Here is a 15,905-nt window from a genome sequence, read left to right as displayed (position 1 = left end):
GGTGGCGTCACAGGACGCCGCCAAGTGCCCCGACTTGCCGCAACGGTAGCAGGTGTCTGCCCTCTCCGCGCTGGACGGACACATGTATCGGGTGTGGCCAGTGCCGAAGCACTTGAAGCAGCGCAGAGGTTGCTCCTCAAGTGCTCGGACCACAGCTGAGCTGAACCCGATCAGCAGCCGTCCTTTGGTTCTGTTCAGGACGGCCTTGGCTGCGGTGACTGGGCAGTCCACACGGGTCATGCCCAGGCCGCGGCGGCCAGTCCAGATGGTCCGACCATGCACCGCCTCGACGGAGCAGCCTCCTGCTGCTGCAATGGCCGCAACCACTTCGTTCACGGAAACTGAATCATCGAGATCCACAACCTCCAGTGTCGCGGACTTGACTGGTCTGGCGACCTTTGCCACGTCCGCGATGCCCTCTCGCAGCTTAGCCGCGAAGAGATCCGCGTTTTGCGAACCCGCGGCCCCGGGGAACTCGAATAATCGAGCGCCGGTTTGGGTACGGCGACACTTGATGGGGCCGATGCCCAATTGGATGGGGTCAGCGAACCCACGAGCCCGCGTCAGCACCGACTCGTATGTTTCACCCCTTTCGGCGGCCTCTGGAGTGATGGTCACCGTCACCGCCGCCGACCTGGGAGCCGCTAGTTTCACACCCTTGTTTAAGGGAGCGGCAGGAGCCCTATTGGCTGCAGGAGCAGCCGGGGTGATTTTCGGGACCGTCTTCTTCTTTTTCCCTCTTTTCACTACCTCCGTCCACGTCTCGGTGGGAGGGGTGGCGGAAGGTTCCCCCGCGTCGTCCTGCTGGCTAAGAGAGGAGCTGCTTGGACGGTTCCAAGCTCGACTTGTGCATCTGCACATGTGCTGGGCGCAAGTGGAGCTGCCGCCTGGGACTTTTTTCCCTTCCCTTTGCCCTTAGAGGGCTTTGGGGCCTGGGGTTGCCCGCTGGTGGATGGGACCGTTGCCGGTGCCGGCATCGCAACTGGCGCTCTGTCCGCCGCGAGTGGAGGACGGATGCGCTTTTCCGGCAACAGCCGATCCTCTATACCTGCAAAGCAGGCTCTGGTGAAGGCTCTCTCCTCCTGAGTGACCTTGCGGATGATGTCCTCAAGGTCGGAGGAGGAGCCTGTTGCTGCTGAGGTTTTGGGGGCAGGAGCCGTGGCTTCAGCCAGCTTTTTATGCAGCTGGCTTACCTCAGCCTGCAGGCGATCCACCCGCGCCTGCAGCTGCCGCGACTCGTCCGTGGCCGTGCGCTGCACCAGTTCCGCAATAATGCCGTGCAAGCTGGCTGCACGGCATTTAAGGGCCTTTTGAAAGGTTCCCTTGAGGTTGGAGGACTTGGAGGCCACCTCCAAAATCTCCTCCTTGTCCTCCAGCGCCATTTGCGCTAGCTCGGCCACTGAGTGGTCTGCGTACAGGACGTTGGAGGCCCCGTAGCCGGCCCTGGACCGTGCAGCACCGGTTGCGCGCTCCTTGGCGGCGACCTTTTCTTCTAGGTCCTTTTGAACCTCCACCCGCTTTGCTTGCGCCAGAGACGCCCTCAGTTGGCGTTGAGCCTCATCAAGTCCCACATCGTGGGAACTTGATTTCGCCTTCACCTTTTTAGTCCTACCAAGAACTGATTCCGAAGAATCGTCGGATTCTTGCCTCAGGTAGGCCCGCTTTAGGTACCGACTGGTACTGGCGACCGCCTCGGTCACGGACTCGCAGTCCGACGAGTCGTCCGCCCGACAAAACAAACTAGCCGCAGATGGTGCGCGGCTAGTTTCCGACACAGAAATGTCGTCAGGTTGGCCCTGAAAAGGGCCGTTGGGTTGGCCCTGAGAAGGGCCGTTGGGTTCGCCCTGAGAAGGGCGTTTTGATTGGAAGCGCCCGGAGGCGTCCCGCAAAGGCTTCGATGGCATCGAAGAAAAGTCTTGTTCGTACTCAACCGCAATGAAGGAAAGTGTACGAAAGCACAGCGCTCGTTAGCCGCCGGTCTGCCACTCCGTTACGGTGGTCAGACACGGCGTTGCCCGGGGATCACTACGTGGAAGTCAGCACTGTGGGGGGATCCCCAACCTAACCTAACCTAACCTAACCTAACCTAACCTAACCTAACCTAACCTAACCTAACCTAACCTAACCTAACCTTTTTTTTTTTTTTTTTTTTTTTTGACCCTGGGAAAAATACTTTATGTATCGTCCTCCCGTCGGGGGACGGGAGGGATATGTGGGACTCTCCGGTCGAAGCCGGCATACCCACTAAAAAACCCAGGAGCACACCCGCATCGCCAGTTAGGGGGTCTGGGAGACCGGCTGAACCTTTACTACCAGAACCCCCTCGGCGGAGCCCACCTGTGGTGGCAGGCCATTACAAGCCCCTCCCTAGCATGGGAAAGGGGCATCGGGAACGGTCGTGTGCCAACCGCTCCCGTCCCGCGAGAGGTGAGTAGTGCAATGCAGGTGTAGGCGCCCCCGCGCCTAGCACCCGCTACTCACCCCGGGAGGGAGAAGACGGTTGTATTATCGTCTTCTCCTGCCGACTCTTCTTCGTCGGAGCGCTGGAGCGAGAGCGTCTTCCTCTCGCTCACGCTCCGCCACCTCCTTCTGCGATATTACGCACTCGCAGAAAGAGGCGACCGCCGCCCATGCCTCCTCACTCCCCAGCATAGCGCGAACAATGGAAGGGAGCGAGAGGTCTGCTCCGACCGCCGCAACCAAATTCTGCCGCGGCTCGGACCACGATGGGCACTCCTCCAGAGTATGCCGCACCGTGTCCGCTGTTGCGCCACAGTGGTGGCACGACGGGCTCTCCTCCCGCCCGATGCGGTGCAGGTATGAGCCAAAGCAGCCATGGCCTGTCATCACCTGCACCAGGCGGAAGGAGAGGAAACCAAACGGCCGCTCGAGCCAAGCCTGGAGGACTGGCCCGATGGCGTCCAGCGTTCGTCTGCCAAAGGCAGCAGCGGCAAGGTCGTCCGCCCAATGGACGACGATGGCCTCCTTGGCCTCCTGCCGCACGGCCTCCCTCACCTCATGAGCCGGGTGCTCTCCGCGCGCCCTCCGCTCTGCCGTCCAATCATAGACTCTGGCGAGCACCCACGCCTCCAGCTCCCACGGAGGTGTGCCCGCCAGTGCGCATGCCGCCGCGAAGCCCACTGTGCGGTAGGCCCGCGCCACCCGCTGAGCGATAGCCCTTTGGGGCACACGAAGGGCGGTGGCATTCTCCCTTCTGTGTAGGGAGTCCGCCCAAATCGGAGCCCCATAAAGGGCCATGCTCCTGAGAATGCCGGCGTACAAACGCCGGCATCGCGCGCTGGGCCCCCCAGATTTGGCATAAGCCACGAGAGGGCATTCGCTGTTCTTAGAAGGCGCTTGGACAGCTCGGCAAAGTGCGGGCCGAAACGCCACCTGCTATCTAGAATGAGGCCCAGATATTTTATCTGGCCCTCTACGGCGACCCTGGTGCCGTCCACATAGATGTGGGCGTCGGGAGGGGGGCGCTGCCTCGGGCCGTGGAAGAACACGGCCTCGGTTTTGTGCAGCGCCACCGTCAGCCCCAGGCGGTGGATCCTGTTGGCAACCAGGGAGCCGCCCGCTGATGCCAGGTTGGCCGCCGTCGTGAAGCCCCCGCGGGCAGTGAGGAGAGTGTCATCCGCGTAACATATGACACTCGTCCCGCGGAGGAGCGTTCCCCGCAGGAGCCAGTCGAAACCAACGTTCCATAGGAGGGGTCCTAACACTGACCCCTGCGGAACGCCGGACTCCACGACGTAGCGCCGAACCTCTCCGTCTCTGTCGACAAGGACGACAGCCCTGTCTGCCAAGTAATCGGCCAGTAGGCTCCGAAGGTATTGAGGCACCCCGTGGAATCGGAGCGCCTCAATGATGGTTGAATGGGGGATGGAGTTGAACGCGTTGGCTATATCAAACGACACAGCCAACAGTCCATCCCCTTCTTCCACGGCCTCCTTGACCTGGCCCTTGAGACGGGTCAGGGCATCTATTGTCGACCGCTGGGCTCGAAAACCGAACTGAGCGTCGGAGAGATCCGGTCCAACGTTGGCAAGATGGCGGTTGAGGCGGGCAGCTATGATCCCCTCGAACATTTTTCCGACCTCATCGAGCAGAACGATGGGCCGGTATGCCGAGGGGAGTCCGCCGGGCGTCCGTCTTTGCGCAGCAGGCACAAGTTGCCCTTCCTTCCAGGGTTTCGGGAACCTCCCCGTTGCGAGACACGCGCTGAAGAGGTCCCGAAACCGCTCCTCCATTTGGGAGGCGGCAATGGCCACTACCCTAGCGGGGATACCGTCTGGGCCGGGGGCAGTTTTCTTTCCCCGGAGGCGGACTAACGCCGTGTGAAACTCGCCTTCCGCGACAGGAGGGACCTGTACCTCCGCCTCCATATCCCGAGGGGGGTTCATTGCTGGAGGGGTGAAATCGGCGTTCCGGCGCGGGAACAGGGACAGCACCACCTCATCCAGCAATGAAGGCTCAAGGGTCTCGGTCACCGGGGGACCTGAGGGGCGCAGTTTGTTACGCGCCGCCCTGTATGGTCTCCCGAATGGATCGCCGTCTAGTGTCTCCAGCAGCTCGGCTCTCGCTGCGTCTTTGGCGGCGCCGATAGCTGACTTGAGGGCCGCCTTTGCCGCCTTGTACGCTTCGTACAGACGGTCCTCGTTTGCTTCGTCTCGGTGCCGCCGGCGACGACTCCGCGTGAACTGGCGCTTTGCGGCCATGCACGCTGCCCGCAGCTGCGCCAGCTCCTCCGACCACCAATACACGGCACGGTTTGGAGGCGGACGACGAGTCCGAGGCATGCTGGAGTTACACACTTCGGTCAGAGACCCTCTGAGTTGTGACGCCGCGGCGTCAACGTCCAGGTCAAGGACGGCAGGGGGCGAAAGCCAGTCCTGCAGGAACGCGGCCTCCTTTGCAGCCTCCCGGTCCAAGCGAGTGAGAGCCCAACGCGGAAACGGGGATCGGCCCGACGATGTGGAGTTCCCCCGTCGGCTCTGGGTGGAGATTTCGAATCGAATATATCTGTGGTCCGACAGAGTCTCCACCATGTCCACCCGCCAGTTCTCCACACGTGCGGCCAGCACTGGGGAGGCAAAGGTAACGTCCACTATGGACCCACCCTGCCGCCGCACGCATGTTTGAACACTCCCCCTGTTCAAGAGGGAGAGACCAGAGGAGGCTGCCCACGCCTCAAGCGCCCGCCCACGAGCGTCGGTGGCAGAGTTGCCCCACGTCTCTGACTTGGCGTTCAAGTCCCCCAGAACGGAAACCTGTCGAGGCGCCATCCTGCCGACTACGGCCGCAAGTCCCTCGAGGAAATCCTCGAAGGCCTGGAGAGGGCGATTTGGGGAGAAGTAGACCCCCACAAGGGCCAGGTCCCCCCACACGGCGGCCACGTATCCCGATCCTCTCTCTAGAAGCGAGAGGGGAGGGGAGTCTGTGGAAGACCGTGCCGCAATCGCGACTAGGCCATCCCTGTCGCCCAGCCAACGGTCGGGAATCCGGTAGGGCTCGGCAACTACCGCTACGTCCACCAACCAATCTGCCATGGTCTGCACCAGCAGGTCCTGGGCCGCTCTGCAGTGGTTGGTGTTGGCCTGTAGGATGAGATGATTGCGCCCCATTATTCAATCATCTCATCTCCCGCGTCAGCGACCGTGACCGGGGTAGCGGTGGCGGTAGCATTGGCAGCGGCAGGACGCTTTGGCGCCTGCATTTTGCCCTTCTTGGTGGGAGGAGTACACTTCCTCCCAGCCATGAAATGGTTCGCTGGGCGACCACTGGCCGCGCACACAGCACAGTGCGGCGTGGTGGCGTCACAGGACGCCGCCAAGTGCCCCGACTTGCCGCAACGGTAGCAGGTGTCTGCCCTCTCCGCGCTGGACGGACACATGTATCGGGTGTGGCCAGTGCCGAAGCACTTGAAGCAGCGCAGAGGTTGCTCCTCAAGTGCTCGGACCACAGCTGAGCTGAACCCGATCAGCAGCCGTCCTTTGGTTCTGTTCAGGACGGCCTTGGCTGCGGTGACTGGGCAGTCCACACGGGTCATGCCCAGGCCGCGGCGGCCAGTCCAGATGGTCCGACCATGCACCGCCTCGACGGAGCAGCCTCCTGCTGCTGCAATGGCCGCAACCACTTCGTTCACGGAAACTGAATCATCGAGATCCACAACCTCCAGTGTCGCGGACTTGACTGGTCTGGCGACCTTTGCCACGTCCGCGATGCCCTCTCGCAGCTTAGCCGCGAAGAGATCCGCGTTTTGCGAACCCGCGGCCCCGGGGAACTCGAATAATCGAGCGCCGGTTTGGGTACGGCGACACTTGATGGGGCCGATGCCCAATTGGATGGGGTCAGCGAACCCACGAGCCCGCGTCAGCACCGACTCGTATGTTTCACCCCTTTCGGCGGCCTCTGGAGTGATGGTCACCGTCACCGCCGCCGACCTGGGAGCCGCTAGTTTCACACCCTTGTTTAAGGGAGCGGCAGGAGCCCTATTGGCTGCAGGAGCAGCCGGGGTGATTTTCGGGACCGTCTTCTTCTTTTTCCCTCTTTTCACTACCTCCGTCCACGTCTCGGTGGGAGGGGTGGCGGAAGGTTCCCCCGCGTCGTCCTGCTGGCTCAGAGGAGCTGCTTGGACGGTTCCAAGCTCGACTTGTGCATCTGCACATGTGCTGGGCGCAAGTGGAGCTGCCGCCTGGGACTTTTTCCCTTCCCTTTGCCCTTAGAGGGCTTTGGGGCCTGGGGTTGCCCGCTGGTGGATGGGACCGTTGCCGGTGCCGGCATCGCAACTGGCGCTCTGTCCGCCGCGAGTGGAGGACGGATGCGCTTTTCCGGCAACAGCCGATCCTCTATACCTGCAAGGCAGGCTCTGGTGAAGGCTCTCTCCTCCTGAGTGACCTTGCGGATGATGTCCTCAAGGTCGGAGGAGGAGCCTGTTGCTGCTGAGGTTTTGGGGGCAGGAGCCGTGGCTTCAGCCAGCTTTTTATGCAGCTGGCTTACCTCAGCCTGCAGGCGATCCACCCGCGCCTGCAGCTGCCGCGACTCGTCCGTGGCCGTGCGCTGCACCAGTTCCGCAATAATGCCGTGCAAGCTGGCTGCACGGCATTTAAGGGCCTTTTGAAAGGTTCCCTTGAGGTTGGAGGACTTGGAGGCCACCTCCAAAATCTCCTCCTTGTCCTCCAGCGCCATTTGCGCTAGCTCGGCCACTGAGTGGTCTGCGTACAGGACGTTGGAGGCCCCGTAGCCGGCCCTGGACCGTGCAGCACCGGTTGCGCGCTCCTTGGCGGCGACCTTTTCTTCTAGGTCCTTTTGAACCTCCACCCGCTTTGCTTGCGCCAGAGACGCCCTCAGTTGGCGTTGAGCCTCATCAAGTCCCACATCGTGGGAACTTGATTTCGCCTTCACCTTTTTATTCCTACCAAGAACTGATTCCGAAGAATCGTCGGATTCTTGCCTCAGGTAGGCCCGCTTTAGGTACCGACTGGTACTGGCGACCGCCTCGGTCACGGACTCGCAGTCCGACGAGTCGTCCGCCCGACAAAACAAACTAGCCGCAGATGGTGCGCGGCTAGTTTCCGACACAGAATGTCGTCAGGTTGGCCCTGAAAAGGGCCGTTGGGTTGGCCCTGAGAAGGGCCGTTGGGTTCGCCCTGAGAAGGGCGTTTTGATTGGAAGCGCCCGGAGGCGTCCCGCAAAGGCTTCGATGGCATCGAAGAAAAGTCTTGTTCGTACTCAACCGCAATGAAGGAAAGTGTACGAAAGCACAGCGCTCGTTAGCCGCCGGTCTGCCACTCCGTTACGGTGGTCAGACACGGCGTTGCCCGGGGATCACTACGTGGAAGTCAGCACTGTGGGGGGATCCCCAACCTAACCTAACCTAACCTAACCTAACCTAACCTAACCTAACCTAACCTTTTTTTTTTTTTTTTTTTTTTTTTTTTTTTTTTTTTTTTTTTTGACCCTGGGAAAAATACTTTATGTATCGTCCTCCCGTCGGGGGACGGGAGGGATATGTGGGACTCTCCGGTAGAAGCCGGCATACCCACTAAAAAACCCAGGAGCACACCCGCATCGCCAGTTAGGGGGTCTGGGAGACCGGCTGAACCTTTACTACCAGAACCCCCTCGGCGGAGCCCACCTGTGGTGGCAGGCCATTACAAGCCCCTCCCTAGCATGGGAAAGGGGCATCGGGAACGGTCGTGTGCCAACCGCTCCCGTCCCGCGAGAGGTGAGTAGTGCAATGCAGGTGTAGGCGCCCCCGCGCCTAGCACCCGCTACTCACCCCGGGAGGGAGAAGACGGTTGTATTATCGTCTTCTCCTGCCGACTCTTCTTCGTCGGAGCGCTGGAGCGAGAGCGTCTTCCTCTCGCTCACGCTCCGCCACCTCCTTCTGCGATATTACGCACTCGCAGAAAGAGGCGACCGCCGCCCATGCCTCCTCACTCCCCAGCATAGCGCGAACAATGGAAGGGAGCGAGAGGTCTGCTCCGACCGCCGCAACCAAATTCTGCCGCGGCTCGGACCACGATGGGCACTCCTCCAGAGTATGCCGCACCGTGTCCGCTGTTGCGCCACAGTGGTGGCACGACGGGCTCTCCTCCCGCCCGATGCGGTGCAGGTATGAGCCAAAGCAGCCATGGCCTGTCATCACCTGCACCAGGCGGAAGGAGAGGAAACCAAACGGCCGCTCGAGCCAAGCCTGGAGGACTGGCCCGATGGCGTCCAGCGTTCGTCTGCCAAAGGCAGCAGCGGCAAGGTCGTCCGCCCAATGGACGACGATGGCCTCCTTGGCCTCCTGCCGCACGGCCTCCCTCACCTCATGAGCCGGGTGCTCTCCGCGCGCCCTCCGCTCTGCCGTCCAATCATAGACTCTGGCGAGCACCCACGCCTCCAGCTCCCACGGAGGTGTGCCCGCCAGTGCGCATGCCGCCGCGAAGCCCACTGTGCGGTAGGCCCGCGCCACCCGCTGAGCGATAGCCCTTTGGGGCACACGAAGGGCGGTGGCATTCTCCCTTCTGTGTAGGGAGTCCGCCCAAATCGGAGCCCCATAAAGGGCCATGCTCCTGAGAATGCCGGCGTACAAACGCCGGCATCGCGCGCTGGGCCCCCCAGATTTGGCATAAGCCACGAGAGGGCATTCGCTGTTCTTAGAAGGCGCTTGGACAGCTCGGCAAAGTGCGGGCCGAAACGCCACCTGCTATCTAGAATGAGGCCCAGATATTTTATCTGGCCCTCTACGGCGACCCTGGTGCCGTCCACATAGATGTGGGCGTCGGGAGGGGGGCGCTGCCTCGGGCCGTGGAAGAACACGGCCTCGGTTTTGTGCAGCGCCACCGTCAGCCCCAGGCGGTGGATCCTGTTGGCAACCAGGGAGCCGCCCGCTGATGCCAGGTTGGCCGCCGTCGTGAAGCCCCCGCGGGCAGTGAGGAGAGTGTCATCCGCGTAACATATGACACTCGTCCCGCGGAGGAGCGTTCCCCGCAGGAGCCAGTCGAAACCAACGTTCCATAGGAGGGGTCCTAACACTGACCCCTGCGGAACGCCGGACTCCACGACGTAGCGCCGAACCTCTCCGTCTCTGTCGACAAGGACGACAGCCCTGTCTGCCAAGTAATCGGCCAGTAGGCTCCGAAGGTATTGAGGCACCCCGTGGAATCGGAGCGCCTCAATGATGGTTGAATGGGGGATGGAGTTGAACGCGTTGGCTATATCAAACGACACAGCCAACAGTCCATCCCCTTCTTCCACGGCCTCCTTGACCTGGCCCTTGAGACGGGTCAGGGCATCTATTGTCGACCGCTGGGCTCGAAAACCGAACTGAGCGTCGGAGAGATCCGGTCCAACGTTGGCAAGATGGCGGTTGAGGCGGGCAGCTATGATCCCCTCGAACATTTTTCCGACCTCATCGAGCAGAACGATGGGCCGGTATGCCGAGGGGAGTCCGCCGGGCGTCCGTCTTTGCGCAGCAGGCAAAGTTGCCCTTCCTTCCAGGGTTTCGGGAACCTCCCCGTTGCGAGACACGCGCTGAAGAGGTCCCGAAACCGCTCCTCCATTTGGGAGGCGGCAATGGCCACTACCCTAGCGGGGATACCGTCTGGGCCGGGGGCAGTTTTCTTTCCCCGGAGGCGGACTAACGCCGTGTGAAACTCGCCTTCCGCGACAGGAGGGACCTGTACCTCCGCCTCCATATCCCGAGGGGGTTCATTGCTGGAGGGGTGAAATCGGCGTTCCGGCGCGGGAACAGGGACAGCACCACCTCATCCAGCAATGAAGGCTCAAGGGTCTCGGTCACCGGGGGACCTGAGGGGCGCAGTTTGTTACGCGCCGCCCTGTATGGTCTCCCGAATGGATCGCCGTCTAGTGTCTCCAGCAGCTCGGCTCTCGCTGCGTCTTTGGCGGCGCCGATAGCTGACTTGAGGGCCGCCTTTGCCGCCTTGTACGCTTCGTACAGACGGTCCTCGTTTGCTTCGTCTCGGTGCCGCCGGCGACGACTCCGCGTGAACTGGCGCTTTGCGGCCATGCACGCTGCCCGCAGCTGCGCCAGCTCCTCCGACCACCAATACACGGCACGGTTTGGAGGCGGACGACGAACCTTTACCGAGGCATGCTGGAGTTACACACTTCGGTCCGAGACCCTCTGAGTTGTGACGCCGCGGCGTCAACGTCCAGGTCAAGGACGGCAGGGGGCGAAAGCCAGTCCTGCAGGAACGCGGCCTCTTTGCAGCCTCCCGGTCCAAGCGAGTGAGAGCCCAACGCGGAAACGGGGATCGGCCCGACGATGTGGAGTTCCCCTACGTCCTAGGTCTGGGTGGACTATTTCCTAACCCGAATCGAACCTATATCTGTGGTCCGACAGAGTCTCCACCATGTCCACCCGCCAGTTCTCCACACGTGCGGCCAGCACTGGGGAGGCAAAGGTAACGTCCACTATGGACCCACCCTGCCGCCGCACGCATGTTTGAACACTCCCCCTGTTCAAGAGGGAGAGACCAGAGGAGGCTGCCCACGCCTCTCCTGACCTAGCGCCCGCCCACGATTCGGTGGCAGAGTTGCCCCACGTCTCTGACTTGGCGTTCAAGTCCCCCAGAACGGAAACCTGTCGAGGCGCCATCCTGCCGACTACGGCCGCAAGTCCCTCGAGGAAATCCTCGAAGGCCTGGAGAGGGCGATTTGGGGAGAAGTAGACCCCCACAAGGGCCAGGTCCCCCCACACGGCGGCCACGTATCCCGACCTAACCTCTAACTCTAGAAGCGAGAGGGGAGGGGAGTCTGTGGAAGACCGTGCCGCAATCGCGACTAGGCCATCCCTGTCGCCCAGCCAACGGTCGGGAATCCGGTAGGGCTCGGCAACTACCGCTACGTCCACCAACCAATCTGTCATGGTCTGCACCAGCAGGTCCTGGGCCGCTCTGCAGTGGTTGGTGTTGGCCTGTAGGATGTAACCTAACCTAACCTGAACCTAACCTAACCTAACCTAACCTAACCTAACCTAACCTAACCTAACCTTTTTTTTTTTTTTTTTTTTTTTTTTTTTTTTTTTGACCCTGGGAAAAATACTTTATGTATCGTCCTCCCGTCGGGGGACGGGAGGGATATGTGGGACTCTCCAGGTTATGCCCGGTATACCAACTAAAAAACTCAGGAGCACACCTGCATCGCCAGTTAGGGGGTCTGGGAGACCGGCTGAACCTTTACTACCAGAACCCCCTCGGCGGAGCGTGGTGGCAGGCCATTACAAGCCCCTCCCCATGGGAAAGGGGCATCGGGAACGGTCGTGTGCCAACCGCTCCCGGCGAGAGGTGACAATGCAGGTGTAGGCGCCCCCGCGCCTAGCACCCGCTGGGAGGGAGAAGACGGTTGTATTATCGTCTTCTCCTGCCGACTCTTCTGGTCGGAGCGCTGGAGCGAGCGGCGTCTTCCTCTCGCTCACGCTCCGCCACCTCCTTCTGCGATATTACCACTCGCAGAAAGCCGCCGCCCATGCCTCCTCACTCCCCAGCGCGCGAACAATGGAAGGGAGCGAGAGGTCTGCTCCGACCGCCGCAACCAAATTCTGCCGCGGCTCGGACCACGATGGGCACTCCTCCAGAGTATGCCGCACCGTGTCCGCTGTCGCCACAGTGGTGGCACGACGGGCTCTCCTCCCGCCCGATGCGGTGCAGGTATGAGCCAAAGCAGCCATGGCCTGTCATCCCTGCACCAGGCGGAAGGAGAGGAAACCAAACGGCCGCTCGAGCCAAGCCTGGAGGACTGGCCCGATGGCGTCCAGCGTGAGCTCTGCCAAAGGCAGCAGCGGCAAGGTCGTCCGCCCAATGGACGACGATGGCCTCCTTGGCCTCCTGCCGCACGGCCTCCCTCACCTCATGAGCCGGGTGCTCTCCGCGCGCCCTCCGCTCTGCCGTCCAATCATAGACTCTGGCGAGCACCCACGCCTCCAGCTCCCACGGAGGTGTGCCCGCCAGTGCGCATGCCGCCGCGAAGCCCACTGTGCGGTAGGCCCGCGCCACCCGCTGAGCGATAGCCCTTTGGGGCACACGAAGGGCGGTGGCATTCTCCCTTCTGTGTAGGGAGTCCGCCCAAATCGGAGCCCCATAAAGGGCCATGCTCCTGAGAATGCCGGCGTACAAACGCCGGCATCGCGCGCTGGGCCCCCCAGATTTGGCATAAGCCACGAGAGGGCATTCGCTGTTCTTAGAAGGCGCTTGGACAGCTCGGCGAAGTGCGGGCCGAAACGCCACCTGCTATCTAGAATGAGGCCCAGATATTTTATCTGGCCCTCTACGGCGACCTGGTGCCGTCCACATAGATGTGGGCGTCGGGAGGGGGCGCTGCCTCGGGCCGTGGAAGAACACGGCCTCGGTTTTGTGCAGCGCCACCGTCAGCCCCAGGCGGTGGATCCTGTTGGCAACCAGGGAGCCGCCCGCTGATGCCAGGTTGGCCGCCGTCGTGAAGCCCCCGCGGGCAGTGAGGAGAGTGTCATCCGCGTAACATATGACACTCGTCCCGCGGAGGAGCGTTCCCCGCAGGAGCCAGTCGAAACCAACGTTCCATAGGAGGGGTCCTAACACTGACCCCTGCGGAACGCCGGACTCCACGACGTAGCGCCGAACCTCTCCGTCTCTGTCGACAAGGACGACAGCCCTGTCTGCCAAGTAATCGGCCAGTAGGCTCCGAAGGTATTGAGGCACCCCGTGGAATCGGAGCGCCTCAATGATGGTTGAATGGGGGATGGAGTTGAACGCGTTGGCTATATCAAACGACACAGCCAACAGTCCATCCCCTTCTTCCACGGCCTCCTTGACCTGGCCCTTGAGACGGGTCAGGGCATCTATTGTCGACCGCTGGGCTCGAAAACCGAACTGAGCGTCGGAGAGATCCGGTCCAACGTTGGCAAGATGGCGGTTGAGGCGGGCAGCGATGATCCCCTCGAACATTTTTCCGACCTCATCGAGCAGAACGATGGGCCGGTATGCCGAGGGGAGTCCGCCGGGCGTCCGTCTTTGCGCAGCAGGCACAGTTGCCCTTCCTTCCAGGGTTTCGGGAACCTCCCCGTTGCGAGACACGCGCTGAAGAGGTCCCGAAACCGCTCCTCCATTTGGGAGGCGGCAATGGCCACTACCCTAGCGGGGATACCGTCTGGGCCGGGGGCAGTTTTCTTTCCCCGGAGGCGGACTAACGCCGTGTGAAACTCGCCTTCCGCGACAGGAGGGACCTGTACCTCCGCCTCCATATCCCGAGGGGGTTCATTGCTGGAGGGGTGAAATCGGCGTTCCGGCGCGGGAACAGGGACAGCACCACCTCATCCAGCAATGAAGGCTCAAGGGTCTCGGTCACCGGGGGACCTGAGGGGCGCAGTTTGTTACGCGCCGCCCTGTATGGTCTCCCGAATGGATCGCCGTCTAGTGTCTCCAGCAGCTCGGCTCTCGCCGCATCTTTGGCGGCGCCGATAGCTGACTTGAGGGCCGCCTTTGCCGCCTTGTACGCTTCGTACAGACGGTCCTCGTTTGCTTCGTCTCGGTGCCGCCGGCGACGACTCCGCGTGAACTGGCGCTTTGCGGCCATGCACGCTGCCCGCAGCTGCGCCAGCTCCTCCGACCACCAATACACGGCACGGTTTGGAGGCGGACGACGAGTCCGAGGCATGCTGGAGTTACACACTTCGGTCAGAGACCCTCTGAGTTGTGACGCCGCGGCGTCAACGTCGGACGGCAGGGGGCGAAAGCCAGTCCTGCAGGAACGCGGCCTCCTTTGCAGCCTCCCGGTCCAAACGAGTGAGAGCCCAACGCGGAAACGGGGATCGGCCCGACGATGTGGAGTTCCCCGTCGGCTCTGGGTGGAGATTTCGAACCGAATATATCTGTGGTCCGACAGAGTCTCCACCATGTCCACCCGCCAGTTCTCCACACGTGCGGCCAGCACTGGGGAGGCAAAGGTAACGTCCACTATGGACCCACCCTGCCGCCGCACGCATGTTTGAACACTCCCCCTGTTCAAGAGGGAGAGACCAGAGGAGGCTGCCCACGCCTCAAGCGCCCGCCCACGAGGTCGGTGGCAGAGTTGCCCCACGTCTCTGACTTGGCGTTCAAGTCCCCCAGAACGGAAACCTGTCGCGGCGCCATCCTGCCGACTACGGCCGCAAGTCCCTCGAGGAAATCCTCGAAGGCTTGGAGAGGGCGATTTGGGGAGAAGTAGACCCCCACAAGGGCCAGGTCCCCCCACACGGCGGCCACGTATCCCGATCCTCTCTCTAGAAGCGAGAGGGGAGGGGAGTCTGTGGAAGACCGTGCCGCAATCGCGACTAGGCCATCCCTGTCGCCCAGCCAACGGTCGGGAATCCGGTAGGGCTCGGCAACTACCGCTACGTCCACCAACCAATCTGCCATGGTCTGCACCAGCAGGTCCTGGGCCGCTCTGCAGTGGTTGGTGTTGGCCTGTAGGATGAGATGATTGCGCCCCATTATTCAATCATCTCATCTCCCGCGTCAGCGACCGTGACCGGGGTAGCGGTGGCGGTAGCATTGGCAGCGGCAGGACGCTTTGGCGCCTGCATTTTGCCCTTCTTGGTGGGAGGAGTACACTTCCTCCCAGCCATGAAATGGTTCGCTGGGCGACCACTGGCCGCGCACACAGCACAGTGCGGCGTTGGAGGCCACCTCCAAAATCTCCTCCTTGTCCTCCAAAACCCCCGCGCACATTTGCGCTAGCTCGGCCACTGAGTGGTCCGTACAGGACGTTGGAGGCCCCGTAGCCGGCCCTGCACGGGGTAGGTAGCACCGTCCATCGTCTTGGAGGCGACCTCTCCTTCGCTTCCCCAAGGCGCCTTTGGACCCACATGTACCCGCTTTGCTGCGCCAGAGACGCCCTCAGCTGCGTTGAGCCTCATCAAGTCCCACATCGTGGGAACTTGCGTTCGCGGCTTCACCTTTTTATTCCTCCCAAGAACTGATTCCTCCCCGGACCAATCTCCGGCTCCCTGATTCTATGCCACAGGTACTTGCCGAAGCCCGCTTTAGCGTCACCGACTGGTACTGGGAGCCGTGCCTCCCGGCCACGGACTACGGCCTTGATCGCCTCGACGGTACGAGTCCGTCCGCCCCGACAAAACAAACTAGCCGCAGATGCCGCGCGCGGCTAGTTTCCTCGACGATACAGACGCGAATGTCGTCAGGTTGGCCCTGCCAAAGGGCCGCCTCGGGTTGGCCCTGAGACTCTAGGGCCGTCTGGGTTCGCCCTGAGAAGGGCGTTTTGATTGGAAGCGCCCCATACAGGAGGATCGCACGATTCCCGCAACCGCCTACAGGCTTCGATGGCCCCCATTGGGAAGAACGTTGAAGTCTTGTTCGCCCATCAGCTTGGGCGCCAGTCGCCGGAAGTGAGCCCGAATTCCCATCGGCTGTCGAGCA

General features: G+C 61.9%; 1 protein-coding gene and 1 pseudogene across 1 annotated transcript; both read right to left on the bottom strand.

Annotated features, from left to right (window-relative positions):
* Positions 1-7,593: 7,593 nt before the first annotated feature.
* LOC126910984 (uncharacterized) lies at positions 7,594-11,440 on the bottom strand (the record flags this gene model as incomplete). Its single annotated transcript, XM_050695673.1, has 2 exons — positions 7,594-7,604; positions 10,879-11,440. Coding segments are annotated over 2 exons (573 nt in total), but the record flags the coding sequence as incomplete, so codon positions are not given.
* Positions 11,441-11,631: 191 nt separating this feature from the next.
* Positions 11,632-15,139, bottom strand: LOC126910983 (uncharacterized; annotated as a pseudogene).
* Positions 15,140-15,905: the final 766 nt, after the last annotated feature.

This window comes from Spodoptera frugiperda, chromosome 8 (genome assembly GCF_023101765.2).
Source record: "Spodoptera frugiperda isolate SF20-4 chromosome 8, AGI-APGP_CSIRO_Sfru_2.0, whole genome shotgun sequence".
NCBI lineage: Eukaryota > Metazoa > Arthropoda > Insecta > Lepidoptera > Noctuidae > Spodoptera > Spodoptera frugiperda.
Note: the sequence above shows the minus strand (reverse complement) of the source record. Positions and strands in the feature narration are given on the sequence as shown.